This window comes from Anastrepha obliqua, chromosome 3, assembly GCF_027943255.1.
Source record: "Anastrepha obliqua isolate idAnaObli1 chromosome 3, idAnaObli1_1.0, whole genome shotgun sequence".
NCBI classification, from domain to species: Eukaryota; Metazoa; Arthropoda; class Insecta; order Diptera; family Tephritidae; genus Anastrepha; species Anastrepha obliqua.
In genome coordinates, this window is record NC_072894.1 from 128,786,891 (window position 1) to 128,801,643 (window position 14,753).

The 14,753-nt window shown below is 38.5% G+C and overlaps 2 protein-coding genes across 2 annotated transcripts; both read left to right on the forward strand.

Annotated features, from left to right (window-relative positions):
• LOC129241858 (300 kDa antigen AG231) lies at positions 1 to 1,253 on the forward strand. Its single transcript, XM_054878399.1, has one exon. The coding sequence runs from the start codon at positions 39 to 41 to the stop codon at positions 1,152 to 1,154; it is 1,116 nt and encodes a 371-aa protein (XP_054734374.1). The 5' UTR covers positions 1 to 38; the 3' UTR covers positions 1,155 to 1,253.
• A 9,773-nt stretch (positions 1,254 to 11,026) lies between these two features.
• Positions 11,027 to 14,077, forward strand: LOC129242230 (tigger transposable element-derived protein 4-like). Its single transcript, XM_054878785.1, has 4 exons — positions 11,027 to 11,053; positions 11,131 to 11,339; positions 11,401 to 11,684; positions 13,932 to 14,077. The coding sequence occupies exons 1-4, from the start codon at positions 11,027 to 11,029 to the stop codon at positions 14,075 to 14,077; spliced, it is 666 nt and encodes a 221-aa protein (XP_054734760.1).
• Positions 14,078 to 14,753: the final 676 nt, after the last annotated feature.

The window sequence follows — 14,753 nt, forward strand, 5'->3', positions numbered from 1 at the left end:
CGTCAATAACTCCATATACTGCACTAAATAGCCTCAAAATGTCGCTCAAACTTTTTGGCTTGGCAATATTAAGCATCATTTTGTACACAACAGTACCCACACAAGCTGGCGTCATACACCCTGAGAAGTTGATTGAGTCACCCGCAACAGAGCCACAAACCATTGCAAGCGATCTGCCGGAAAGCAGAACAATCTCGGTTAATGTGACTAGCGACACTCCCAGCAGATATGAAGATTCGACTCTTAGAAACGCCGTAGCTTCTCTAGATCCAGCGCCAGGCACAATTGAGGGCATTGAGATTACTTTGGACACAGTAGAAGACAAGCAAGAGGAACCAAAGCCAAAGAAAGATGAAGAAAAACAGTCGGTGGATGAGCAAAACACAGAAGAAACGGAAGAGTCCAATATTGTAGCTAATGAAAATAAAGATGAATCCGCAATAAACAGAGATGAAGCGACTAACACCAAAGTTAATGCTGACGAAAGTGATAGCCTTGCAAGTGATACACCGCCCAGCAACGCACAATCCGCAACTCAAACTCAAAAATCTTCCAAGCTGCTACTCCTGAGCACGCCGCGCATCCGCCGCGAGCAGGAGGAGAATATTGCAGAGCCCGAGGATGTTGATATCAATACTGCAGTATCTACAGACGAAACCACCGAGCTGAGTATTGAGATTCGAGCTAAGGACGAAAAGTCAAGCGAAGAGAGCGTGGAGAACGACAAGAAGGTGGCGACTGAAGAACCCAGCTTCTTTACACGTGTAAGTGAGGCAATCTTTGGTAAAAAATCAGCGGACGAGCCAGCCAAACCAGCTAAAGATAATAAGGAGGAGGAGGCGCAGAAACAGAGCGATGCAGTGGAGCAAGAGGATAAAAAGGAGATTAAGAAAGACGACGATATCGTCATTCCAGCCGCTGCTGAGCAGACACCAGAGACGCATAATGACAATTCCGGTACAGCAGTGTTGATCGAAACCGAGCCCGAATATGTGCTCATCGACTCAGATGTAGAGCACCTGGAGCATATCGGCAGTTTCACACATGCCGACAGCGCTGAACATCTGCAGCCCATTGTGCACTCAGTGGAAGTGGTGCCATCGCATTTCGAAGAACCTTTACTCTTCACAAGCAGCTACGTGCATGCCTGGTAGTCGTTTGGCGTAGACTGAGAAAGGATTTATTGTTAAACTAATTTTAATGATATTCTTTAGTTGCATCAGTTTATAATTCTTCCTCTTCTTTGCTCTCCTTTCTGCTAATAGTCACAGCATTATTTTACATTTTTTACATATCGCACATAGATTGTTGTGTGCTTTCATTTTCGAATTAACGATTTTTATTACACAAAATGAATATTTTGATAACGAAAAATTGTGTTTGTGCTCGGCTCTCTAATCATCACGTGACACCAGCCTGAATCCAATTTCGCGAATCTCATTGGCTTACACAAATATTTAGTTTCCGTTAGTTAGTTCTTTACTGGCGCGCGCTATGCCGCAATGGCGAAATTGCAAAATTTCATTTTGTGTAAATTTTGCAGCCACAAAGTGGATTTCCTCTCAACTGGTGGTTGGGGGAGAGAACCGTGCTCCCCATATGCTTCAGCTGCATACCCAATCACCAGATAAAGAGCTTTATCCGGTAAATTTACTATGAAGGTTGCCGTATTTTTCCAATTTTGGGTTTGAAAATTTACAAAAAAAGGAATTTTTCAATGTATGCAGAGGATTTTCTTGAAATAAGAAGCAGTTTTGAGATAGAGAGCATGTTTTTATAGCCAACTAAATAAATGAGACAGTACAATCTAAATGCTGCTGGCGGCTGCGGTAGTCGTATAGCGGTTGCTCCCCGGCAGGCAATGGCAAACCTCCGGGAGTATTTCTGCCATGAACAAGCTCCTCATAAAAAACCATTTGCCGTTCGGGGCCGGCTTAAAACTCCATTTGTGGAATAACATCAAGACGCACACCATACATAGGAGGATGAGCTCGGCCAAACAAGAGCTCAGTCTAACAGAAGTGTATGCGCCAATTATTATTTTTTATTTAAACACTAAAACGTGGAAGGATACATTAAAAGTATTCAAAATTAGTATGGCAATCTAATTAAGAGGTGAAAGGGAGTTACTCGCGAATTTTCAGGAAGGAAGTGCACCCTCGCCCACTTCGATATGTATTGCAATGATAAAGGGTTTTTCAAAAGATGCTCCTAGAGGTGATATTAAAATAAAATATGTAAAAATTTTGATTCTTTCACTTTTTAGTATCTATATTCAAAATATGGCTCATAAAAATTATATGCAAAAACTGGTATCATTTAAACATCTACCATAAACACGCCTACAGACTGTCATACGAGAATTGAAATTTTCAGGGTTCCGCTCACACATTGTCGCAGTGAGCTCAGAAATCTCTATCCGAATGCTATATTTAAGCTCTGGAATCGCTGTGGGATTATTCACATGATTTTACATTTCATAAAACCACAGTCTGGTCTGCCAGTCCTTTTTCTATCTTTCTTTTCTTTCTCTCTATCCCTCAAATTTTTCCACCAACCTTTGAATTGTTGACTGATTTGGACAATTATTTTCACTAAAAAAAATCTTGAATTTTGCGATTTTGTTCCTAAAGATCGAGCATTTCCATAGCAAGTTTCAGTAATTGTAATGCGTAGTTCTATTGTGCAAAATTGTCTACTGTCTGTCTACTTGACAAATGTCAAAGATGACATAAGAAAAGGTATGATCTAGGAATAACTCCCTACTGATATCTTTTGAAAGACCCTTTATATATTAGCCATATCTCGGAACCTACGTTTTAGATTTAATTTAGTACTGTCGTATCGTTTGGCAACCCTCTTCTATGCACTTTCGGTCCCTTGACGTCGACCTCGCCACGTAACATTTATCTTACTTCTCGGCACATATAGTACTTACTTAGGTGGCCCACATTTGCGATTTTTTTTGTGACAACAGAATAAGCAATTTTCAATTCAAACACTTTGACAGCCGCCAACATATACAAATACACATGCAAGTGTGGAAAGAACATTTTTGCGGCTACATAAATTTGGCCTAATGTGACCAGGAAACCGCGTTACCACCATCATTACAACAACAAAATGCATGCTTGCTAGAATCACAAGGCTGTAAAGCTGGCCAACAGCAGTTTGACGGGTCAGCAGTATGGAGGAGAGGAGGAGTAGGCAGGGACAGTGGTAGTAAAAATAAAATGTCATCAAATAAAGCTGCCCAAACTTACCTGGAAAGTGGAGCAGGTAGAGGATGAAAGTGTAGAAAGGTCGCTCCGCCGTACCACCGTTCAGCTGTTCAGCTGTTGAATTCTGCTGGCAAGCAGTAGTGGTCTGCGGCTACAGAAGGGCTCCGGAGTGGCTGAAGATTTAGTTGAAATGGACTTGAAAATAGTTTTCGCAGCCAATGATGAGCTTGGCGCTGGGCGGCAGCAGAGTAGAAGTTGGCGCAGCACTGTCGCGGTCGTGTTTTCCGCTTTGGTTTGAGCGGCAACATATTCAATAAACTTGAGAACCTACTTATGTGCATTTGAAGGGGTACTACGTTGTCTGTGTGTCGGTGTGCATGTGCTTATTTGAACATACACTGCACTTACGTCTGTATGTATTGAAACATACAACAGCAACAGCAACAGCGCAATCTGCGCTTGGGTTATTTTCGCCCATTTGCCCCGTCCGTCTGCGCAGCAGCTCTTAACTACTGAGTCGCCAAGCTTCATTGAATGTGCAAATCCGCGAAAGTGGTGAAAATGTGGGAATGTTTTGGCAAAGCGTTGAAATGTGTAAGAGCAGCAGTGAAGCGGCATGCATAGTAGCCAAAACGCCACAGTAGAAAAGCTTTTGCCCCAGGGGTGTCTACACATGAAATGTGGAAGAGGATACTAAAAATTCCATATGTTTTGGCAACATAAGTTGGCGCTGCACTGCATGCAAAGCTAAAGCTCCAGCTTGGCATAGGGAAATGCAGGAGATGATGATTAGCGGAACGCAGGAGCGGAGGAAGGCGGAGTGCGGCAAGTGCGGTTAATGTGCAACATAGAGTGCCACATCATATGCTGTGTTTAAGTGCAAATAAATTTTGGTCTGTGCAAGTTTGTATGTATTTCAGTACGCCAGCACATGGGAAGTGATTCAAAGCAATGAACTGGTAAGTGAAGGCAAGGGGTGTTGCCGCTATGGTGAATGGTGAAAAGGAACTGTAATTGAATTTTCATGAGGTAATAATTTCTGAACTGTAATCTATGCATGTGTGTGCGTGTGCTTTGAGGCACCTTACCACTGTTTGAATCCGTTTCCTTAGCTTCTTCCGAGCGCCAAAATTGGTGAGTACAGTCAAGTTTTTTGTGTTGGATCCTATAAACAAACCAACGAATGTCGCGGTTTCATAAACATATCGAAATACATATAAATTTCCATTGTAAATTTATTGTGTGCTCAAATGAAGCGGAGGTAACAAAGTGAATTTTTAGTGGTGGTTTTTCGAGGAGGTGCAAGAGAATTTTTTTTTAGATTGGAGTAAAAAACTTGTGAGCATTTTAAAGAATTAAGGTGTGAGCAAATGTATGTGAAGGCATAATGTGAAGTTTTCAAACAAAGTACTCAATGAAATTAATGAAAATAACTTTAAAGGTTAAAATGCTATGCCAGCTCAGTGCCACTTTTTAATACCAAACTAAAAAATTTGTGCACAGTTGGAGACACCCTCGTCTTACTTGTCCTCGTGGCATTGGCCTACACGTAGAAATACCTCAAGCTTTATTTTACCTCCAAAGGCAAATGAGGTTTACGTTGTCTTAAGAGGCTTAGGTAGTGCTGGTCTGTAAAACGATCTCACTTAGAAATCCAGGATCCAATGTGTTACCAGTGCGATGTATTTGGAGTCGAAGATTTTATTTTAAGCAATTTTTAATGCACGTCTTCGTTAGTTTTAACAAGCCGTTCAGACTTTCAATATTGATCAAGGATGAAACATATGTTGATTCTGGTATATTTGTCGAGTCCTACCAAATGCCGGGCAGTGACAAAGTAGGTTTAAATCCGCCTACCTATTAGTCAATGCATTGGTAATTATATCTAAAGCATATTCAGATCGTAAATATAATGCACAGGCAGTCTTGAATGAAAAATCATGTAAAAAGATTCGATATGCTACTTGTTTTTATAACTTTGTTTTTATCAAAATTACCAGGTCAAAATACTAGATGACGTAGCGACAAAGATAGCTGAAGAAGTGGCTGAAAGCAAGGTCTCGCTGATACCTCACGAAAGTGAAGAGTTCGGCAATAAATATTTATTTATTAATAAATAAACAGGATGCTTACAGACCATACGAAAGATACATACAAACAAAGAACTTATGACAAAAGTCTTATGTGCAACTTTTTAAAAGAGGGCATAGACTCTAGGGATATGAGATTTATTAGTACGCAATAGGAGCAATAGGACAGAATGGGATCAACGAATTTCATCAATCGCAGAGCGAAACGCACAAAAGTTCTCTGAACAGACTCTATTAATATAGAATTCATGAAACTTGACAGTGAGCTCGAGACGTTTTGGCAACTCGGAAGATGAACTGTCAAACATTTGTTGCCATCGCGCCCAAAAGCGAATAGCGATTGGCACTTAATACAAGTTAAATCACCAAATGAAAATTTCTTTTTAGTATCCTTTTATGTATACCAAGTGCAATTGTGCAACCTACCTACTTAGTCGTCTTTATATAATTTCCAACCATTGACATACTTCAAATGTCATTCAGCTTGAATTCTATTTAGCAGCGTCACATTTTTTCATAACACTTAATCGGATGTGTCATCAGTGGAAATGATTACATGATATTCGTAATAAAATGCACTTCCCCCACGGCATTAATATCAACAGTTGTAATAGAAAATATTTCATTTTAACAAGTCACGAGAAGAATTTAATTTGCGCCACACAAAGGACGTTTTCTGCCACACACCTCCTCCTCCTCCTCCTCCCTGTAGACTTGTTCATTTTGGCGATTTATATAGAAAAGGAAAGAAAATAGAACTTTTGAAAAGTTCCACGATGGCAGCGAACTTGTCATTGTCGTTCGTTTTTTATAGCAAACTTGTTGTTTTTCTTATTATCATTGTAGCTTTGGCTATTGTCGTTGCGAAATGCCCTTGCGGCAAACATTTATTGCTAAGTAGCACCAAAGTGCATTTAATCATTTGCAAAGTCCCCGTTTTACGCTCCACCGCACACCTCGTCAAAAGCTGCGTGTAAGTTGCCTTTCATTCTTCCAGCGCCAGTAAGCCGTGATATAACTTTTTTCACTGTAGCGGTCACGCTAGAAATCTGAGAATGCAAAATAATGATAAATAATGATTTCCCGTTGTCGGAGAAACGTAGCCCATTACAGGACACTAAGCAGTTTTTACTTACTACAACAATAAAATAGTAATTTTGCCACCGTTGCAACTCCAAACCCAACTGTGAAATTTGTGTTACTTTGCCACATAATGTCCACCCACATCAACGTACACCAACCAAAACCTACACCTGTTCCACAAAATGCCATGGCGGCAGCCTGAACTGCTCATTGCCATTTCGTCACTTAGAATTTTTAAGCTCCTTAAGCAACAAACAGCTCGCACAAAAGATGATCAGAGCTTCCGCAGAAGGAAACAATTGCAAATGGATGTAAAATAAAGAAGGAAGTGGGAGGTAATTCACTAGCGGCAACAACGTTAACAACTTCATGTCTGCTCCCTTGCAGGAATAGCCGCTGCGAGGGACCACAAAGGAAGCTGCCACCGCACAGGATTTGCGCCCATTACAATTGTATTTGTCTCTGCTTTTGTGTGTCGCGCTGTGGTGAGTCTTCATCACTGCGGCCTTATTAGATGACTTACAAATTCAATCCCAGCGGAGAAGAACTCAAGATGACTGGCACCGAATCTCGGGACACTACGGGCGAACGCATCCAACTCAAAGGCAGTATCAAGCGAGAGGAGGACAGTAAAAAATGCATTTCAGGATTAGGGGGGTATAAATGACTAGTAGATGCTGTCGACAACGACCACTAATGGGACTTCGAACTACGATAATTGGATGCCCGCCAAGCAAGTGCGCATATACAAAAATACAAGCACACACGCAGGAAAGAATGACACAGCTAGAAAATATTATTGCAGTTGAATCAATGACCGCAAAAATAGAACGAAATGGAAATAAGAAAATAATAAGCAAAGACTAAACGAAACGGTCAAATAGTGGTTCAGCAACGCATGCAAAAGTGAAGCGAGAGGATGCAGCACTTCGAGAGAGAACAACTGGCTTAGGCAACTGCGGTCAATAAAATCTGTTTTCTGTTTTTTTAATTTCAGTTCTTATTCAATGCGAAGAACTGGATGTGTATGTGGAAAAGTTTTGTAAGAATCAGTAGATATTTTTACTTACTTTAATGCCCTAGCGTCGCCTTAACTTAAGGAGGTTTCACCGGCGGACTCCAAAATCTGCATGACACTATTCCTTACGCGCTAATGAAATTTAATATGCCCTTTAAGCTGTTGTAATCTTTGTAAAGTGAGCAACACATATTAATTATTCAGTTCTTTGCAGCAGCAGAAGTCTTAAATTTGTTACAAAATTCTTGGTGTCTAATATTCAAGCAAAGGCAAGAAAAAGATTGTGGAAACAAAAAAATATATGACACAATTCTTTATCTCTTTGACTTGGTATTTTTTAATAGACTATAAGCGCTCATCTCTTAGCTCTGAGTGAGAGTCAAAACCTGGGTGGGTGATAATGTGGCGAATGGCTTTAATTATACTGGGTGTTTTTTAAGAGCTTGAGAGCTTAAAATGAGAATACAAAATTGAAATATTGTTGAAATGAACTTTTTTAATTATAAATAATCTGGTAGATAATTTCATGGCAATTGTTTTTTGAATATGATATCTGGCATATCTCCGCCATAGCTACGAGTTGCATGGTTCATTCGATCGACAAGTTGCGAACGACCACGAATCGATATTTCTTCTAATCGGCGTCTTCTTCAACACTTCGCTCAACTTTGCGAAAAGATTTATGTTTTTCAGTAAATTTACACAATTTGAAAGCGTTGTTCTGGCATTAAAAGATCCGTGATGCCTTGCCAAAGAGTTAGAAAACTGAACAGAAATGCCAACAGAGTTTGCCATTCTCAGCCCATTCTCTTAGTTATCGATATCGATATTTCTCATGCAGTTAAAAAACACCCGATGCAAGCAGGTTGTTTTTGCCTATTTTATGTGATCGGTAAATCATTCGCTATGGAGTGCTGAATCTGAATCTGACACTGCTCAATTTTCACTTCATCCGCATTTTGAGAAAATAGGGGCTTGAAACTTGTAGTTCACCCTTAGATGAATGGGGAAAAATAGGTATAATCATTTCGAGGTTAAGATTTTATGTGATCTTTACTCTTCATAATACCTCGTGTAGACACAGTTTCTTTCTCTATTTTTTTTTAATAAAACTCCTTTTATCACAACGAATGTGTCAGCCGCACTGATGCTTGCTTTATTACCTTGCACCTTCCGACCATTAGAACTCCCCCTTTTAAGGTCATACATATATGTATATATAATTGGCGCTTACACCCGTTTTGGGTGTTTGGCCGAGCTCCTCCTCCTATTTGTGGTGTGCGTCTTGATGCTGTTCCACAAATGGAGGGACCTACAGTTTTAAGCTGACTCCGAACGGCAGATAATTTGTATGAGGAGCTCTTTCATGGTAGAGTACCTAATGGTAGTCACGCACCAACCTATTCGGCTACGGCGGCCGCTGTTAACGTCATACCCTAAATATTTTCTTCACTCACTAATCCCGTTTTTATAGATGCATAGCTACTACCAGCGGTGTTTTCATTTTATTTTTGCCTTGGCGTACAGTGGTTCGATTTGAGCAAATTGTCACACCGATTTGTACATTCAAAGTAGGGAGAAGAAATAAGACGAAACTACACAGTTTTTGTACTCAATATTTTCAGATAAATGAGTTTAAAGTTTGTGGTACAGGAGCGCGCGGACCGCTCCTAACCTAGTTAATGGGATGTAGAAGCTATAATATTGGGAACTTCCGCATGAAAATTTCACAGTATATTTTTAAGATATTATACTTTTGAAATATCGAAAAAACAAAAAATCGATTTTTTGAAATTTCTAGACCCCTTTACCATACAGAGGGTCTGGCTCACAATACCTAAAGTTGCAACAGTGGTTAAAAACTTCGTGTGCATGACAACAGGAACCTCTGTAAGATAGGGGCACAGCCATCTACAATTCTTGTCATTTCTGCAGTTGACCTTTTGGTCAAAATTTGTTTCGCCAGAAAAAACCATAACATCTCAGACGCTTCAGAGTATTTAATTTTGTTGAGAAGGTGTTTTCATCGCATAACTCATGGTGCTCGTTTGTGCTCCGACATAAACTGTCTTCTGCGCATAACGTGGGATTTATATCGGAAATTTTCATGGACAACTCGAAATATAAGATCCTTAGAAATATTAAAACCCCATGGATTTTGAAGGGTCCTCTGTAATGATCGCTTGTACTTGTTGAATACATTCTGCAAATCAGACAATGTCAGAACGTCCCTCGTGTTTTTTTTTAAATTTCTGCAATAGAATCTGCATCGCCGCTTGATGCTTCAAATTCACGGCGAACCTTATGAACAAATGAACGGGCGCTCTTAATAACTGCACTCAGGTTTGCTTAAAGTTGTGGAGCAGCTGCTTAGGTTTTATATTGGGTTGGCAACTAAGTAACTGGCAATTGGTTTGAAACTCAGTTGAATTTTTAGGTTTGCAGACGTAGTACAAATGTAAAACACATTTTGTTATTTGATAGTTGGCAATTCAGCTGTCAATCAGTAAAAACAATTGTAATATCGACTGCGTAGTTTTCGTTTGGCGTTCGTTGAAAAATGGAAAATCAAAAGGAACATTTTCGTCATATTTTGCTTTTTATTTCCGCAAAAGGAAAACCGCATCAGAATCTCGTAAAAAGTTATGTGCTGTTTATGGTGTCGAAGCCTTAAAAGAACGGCAGTGTTAAAATTTTGATGGTGATTTTTCCTTCAAAGATGAAAAACACTCTGGTCATCCAGTTGAAGTTGATGACGCCCTAATCAAAGCAATAATCGATTCGGATCGTCGCGGTACTACACGTGAGGTTGCAGAGAAGCTTCATGTATCACAATACGAAATTAAACAATGCAGTTGAAGAAAAGCGGCCCGAATTGACAAATCGAAAAGGTATTGTATTCCATCATGACAATGCAAGACCACACACATCTTAGGCCACTCGGCAAATATTCTTGGAGCTTGTTTGAGATGTTTTACTACATCCACCATATAGTCCTGACCTTAAACTCCTTGAATGGTAAAAATTTCAGTAATGATGAAGATGACAAATCGTACCTAATTCAATTTTTTGCTAATAAAAACCAGAAGTTTTATGAACGTGGGACTACGATACTGGCTGAAAGATGGCAAAAGTTATTGCTCAAAATGGGCAATACATTACAGAATAAAGTTATTTAGTTCCATGAAAAAATTGTTTTTGATTTTCTAAAAAAAATCCGCAATTACAGTCGAACCTCAATAAGTCGAACTTCGATATCTCGAATATTTGATATCTCGAATCAAATTGCTTGGCAATGGCGTTTAGAGTGAGAATTGTGTGTAATTTTTACTTGATAACTCGAACTTCTATTAGTCGAATATCTTGATAACTCAAACAGAATATTTGGCGCCAGCTTTGATAAGTCGAATTTCCGGGGAAATCTCCTTATTACGTGCTCCTTATTTTATAGCAAACAGATGTCAGCAGTTGGGTCGCTGCACTGTTTAAGTCCACAGGTATTTTATTAGTAGTTCTTACGCGAAAATAAACTCTGTTGACATGTGATCAAAACGTTGTTTAAAAACTTTATCTATTGATGAAAAATTTAAACTAATAAAGGTAATAAAGTAGAAATGGGTGCGCGAAAAAAAGATATAGCTGTAAAGTATGCTATTCCGGCAAATACAGTGTCAACTATTTTAAAAAATAAACAAACGGTTATTAATGCAATCGAAAGTGGTGGTGCAAGTGGGAGTTCAAAGAGGGTAAAAAGACAACATACGTAAATGTGGACAAAGCAGTTTTAGAATGGTTTAAATCGGCAAGAACACGGAATTTGCCTATATCCGGAGGATTACTTAAAGAAAAAGCATTGGAATTTAGTCAAAAATTAGAACAACCGAATTTCAAGGCAAGCACTGGTTGGCTCGATAATTGGAAACGAAGGTATGTACATTCATAAAATAAATGTGCAAGCTGGCACCTAAAGTTATTTTTTTTTTCTAAGATCTGGTATATGTCATAAAAAGGCGTGTGGTGAGAGTAATGATGTAAGCGAAGAAGACTGTATGAAATGGCAACGTGATGTTTTACCTCACTTATTAGAAGGTTATCAAGCACGGGACGTATTCAATGCAGACGAGACGGGCTTATTCTTTAAATGTCTTCCAGATAACACCTTAACTTTTAAAAACCAGAAATGCCATGGAGGAAAGCACAGTAAACAGAGAGTTACGTTGATGATTGCCGCAAACATGGATGGATCAGAAAAATTTAAAATACTCTTGATAGGTAAAAGTAATTAACCCCGCTGTTTTAGAGGTGTTAAATGGTTACCTCTCGACTATAAAGCAAATTCAAAGACGTGGATGATGGGAGCCTTTCTTGAAGAATGGCTTCTTAACTTAGACAAACAATTTGGAAAAACCGGAAGAAATATTCTACTTTTTATTGACAACTGCCCAGTAAGGTGTCATACAAAATTTAAAATGTCATTATCGTCGCAGAATTTTAAAAAATATATTACTATAAAATGCTTTGAAATAAACAAAAATCTTAACATTACATTAATGGACTGTGTTGATGAAATAACTAATGCATGGAAAAACTAATGAACATACAACCGATTCTCTGTACAATGGTTTAAATAATATTGAAGCTTTTTTTGAAGATCATAATAAAAAATCCTCTCGTCAATCCCAAATAACTAACTTTTTTACTTTAAACGAATGAAAGCTATACATCTATTCATACAATGTTATTAATTATGTATATATAATTTTAAAATATACACATACAATATTATATAGCAACTATACATAATTTGAAGCATGTACTGTTTTATCAATAAAATTGTTTGCTAACCCTTGAGTTTTATGGATTGTTTTATTTTTCCATCAGTTTTTATTTTGTTTATGGATTTTTGTGTATGTATGTACATATGTATATTATATTTGATAACTCGAAATCTTGATAGCTCGATTTTTTTTGTGGCATGTCATAGTTCGAGTTATCGAAGTTCGACTGTATTTAGTTGCCAACCCAATATAATTCAAAACAATTAGTCTTCCGACATCAATTCTTTAAAGTTTTATTTTTAAACGTTGTTTAACCGATTTTTCCCTTACTATATTCCAAATGGAGTGCCAGGAAATTCAGCAAGGCGACAGTCGACTGCTATGCGGAAATGATTTGTTTTCCATATTAATTTTGTATGATTACCGAGTTCATACTAGTATGACCTAATCTGTTGAAAATTACTTTCAAAAATCTTAATACTCATATTCTTAAACTTTTTCAAAGCCAAAATGTCTCAATTCTGCCTCACCGTCGGTTCGCGTTGCAGCATTTAATCGCAAAAGATGTCTGCGACCACAGTTCGGTATTTAGAGCAGACTTTTCAAAAACATCAAATAGCGAAACAAAGGCGGTGCGGTTGTGATTCTTTACCTTTTTTATTCACCTGAATCGCTGAATGTAGATTGCGCAGACAGCTAGGCGCCAAAAACACATAAATCTCGAGGGCGTTGGGCAGGAGCAGGACGTAGTGTCGCTCTTGAAGCACTAAAGCGGATTTTATTAAATTCACGTATTCGCACAGCAAATACAGTGCCACCTTCGCCATTTCACACCTCCAACAGCTGCTTTTCTTTGCTCGTAGTTCGCCCCGGCCCAAGTGTAATCCAAGTTCACAGTCAACAAAAACGAAAAAAAATTAAATTTATTTGAATATTTTTGCTTGACTTTCATTTCGTTTTTATTTCTTCTGGTTTTTAACTCATTAATTTTACGTGTTCCTTTTAATGTTTCAATTTGTTACAGTTTTTTCCTCCGACTTTTACCCTGATTTTATTTGCCGCTCGTTTTTGTGCGCTTTCTGTCTTGCCTTTGTGCCTAATTGTAAACGCTGCCACGTGTTGATTATGTGGCAAATGCCAAATGCCAAATGCAAAAAGGTTGAAATGCCATTTCGGCCATCAGTCGTCGCGACGCCGCTTACGCTGCGCAGATATTTATGTGTTTTGTCGGCTGTACGCCAATTTTTTTACGGATGCCCTTTATGCAGATGCGAGCGTGCAGAATGGCGTGTTTTATGAACGTAAGCGATGCTTTGCGCGGAGTTAAGTAGGTTAAATAAAGACACTATTAACCGCAAATTGTGGCTGAACTTTTGACATACATTTTTCTCTCGGCTTACCTAATTGATTTATGAGGAAATTTGTTAGCAGATTAAGTTCTATTTGTGGTTCATAAAATACTGTTGGCATTTGAGTTAGCGGTAAACTTCAACCTGAGGCTAAACGTTACTTTTGTTCAAGGGAAATACAAGATATATAGTGCGCTAAATAACTACAACACAGGGGGTTGTTGACATGCTTTGATTATTTATTCGCTTCTCAATTAATTTTCATGAGTTTTTTATAAAAATGTAGTTTATTCTCCTACAAAAAGCATATCAATAAAAGATTCAAAGAATTGCAGATTAAAAACATTCAACAAATTTTTGTCACAATAACATATCCTTACTGATCACTGCAGATTTCGAAGCCATCTGCACAGGCTTGGGATATACTCTAATGGCGCTTGTCGATTCCGCGACTCATCCAATACCTCGCCTGGAACGGTTGGAGAAAAAACTGTTCTCATGTTCTCAACCCAGTCTAACACCACCTAAGATTTCTTAAAGAACCGTGCAAGAGCGAGGGCCTGTTAAGTAGAACGCACAATAGGCCCTAAAATCGAAGTGAATTCCTTGACTTTGAATTTCATTTAGGAATTTCAATAATATAATCTAGGCGCGTCTTTTCAAATACCCTGTTTGAGCACCAGGTTAAAGTAAATGATAGTTTGCGGTTCATATGGATTCAATCAAAAACTACTTATCTATTAGTGTATATCCGGCAAGTACTTGAGCGCCCAGTAGTTCCTCCCTGACCAGTAGCTCGTTCCTTTATTAGTTGAATATTAATTCCAACTCCTTACAAGTAAAACATCGAAAATTATCAGCTCTTATGCTAAGAAACGTCTTCAATTATGTTTGGTTACTCGAGCATTTAGCATTAGTTCCGACTAGAGTTCGTGAGTGAGAAGAAGAAGCGAGTTACTACCCTGAGACTAAAGTGGTTTTCAATCAAGTTTTTGAGCTTTAAGTCACATGCAATTCGAAATGTGTCGGCCCGTTCCGCTACATATCAATGTGTCTAACTCTGTGGGCAAAAAGTAAGGTGAATTTGGTTGTAAAATGAAAAATCTTATTTTTTATTTATTCTTGTAAATCAATTTCATCCCCTTAAAAATAATCCCCTCTCGATGAAATAGTCCATTTCCGGTATATCCATCAGCACCTTCTTCGATTCAGCT

Excerpts from the sequence above, each read along its gene's own strand:
- LOC129241858 (XM_054878399.1), top strand. The coding sequence starts at position 39 with ATGTCGCTCAAACTTTTTGGCTTGGCAATATTAAGCATCATTTTGTAC.
- LOC129242230 (XM_054878785.1), top strand. The coding sequence starts at position 11,027 with ATGGGTGCGCGAAAAAAAGATATAGCT. Across the intron at positions 11,054-11,130 it reads CGCGAAAAAAAGATATAGCT|TGGTGGTGCAAGTGGGAGTT; the intron begins GTAAAGTATGCT and ends TGCAATCGAAAG. Across the intron at positions 11,685-13,931 it reads ATTTAAAATACTCTTGATAG|ATTTCGAAGCCATCTGCACA; the intron begins GTAAAAGTAATT and ends TGATCACTGCAG.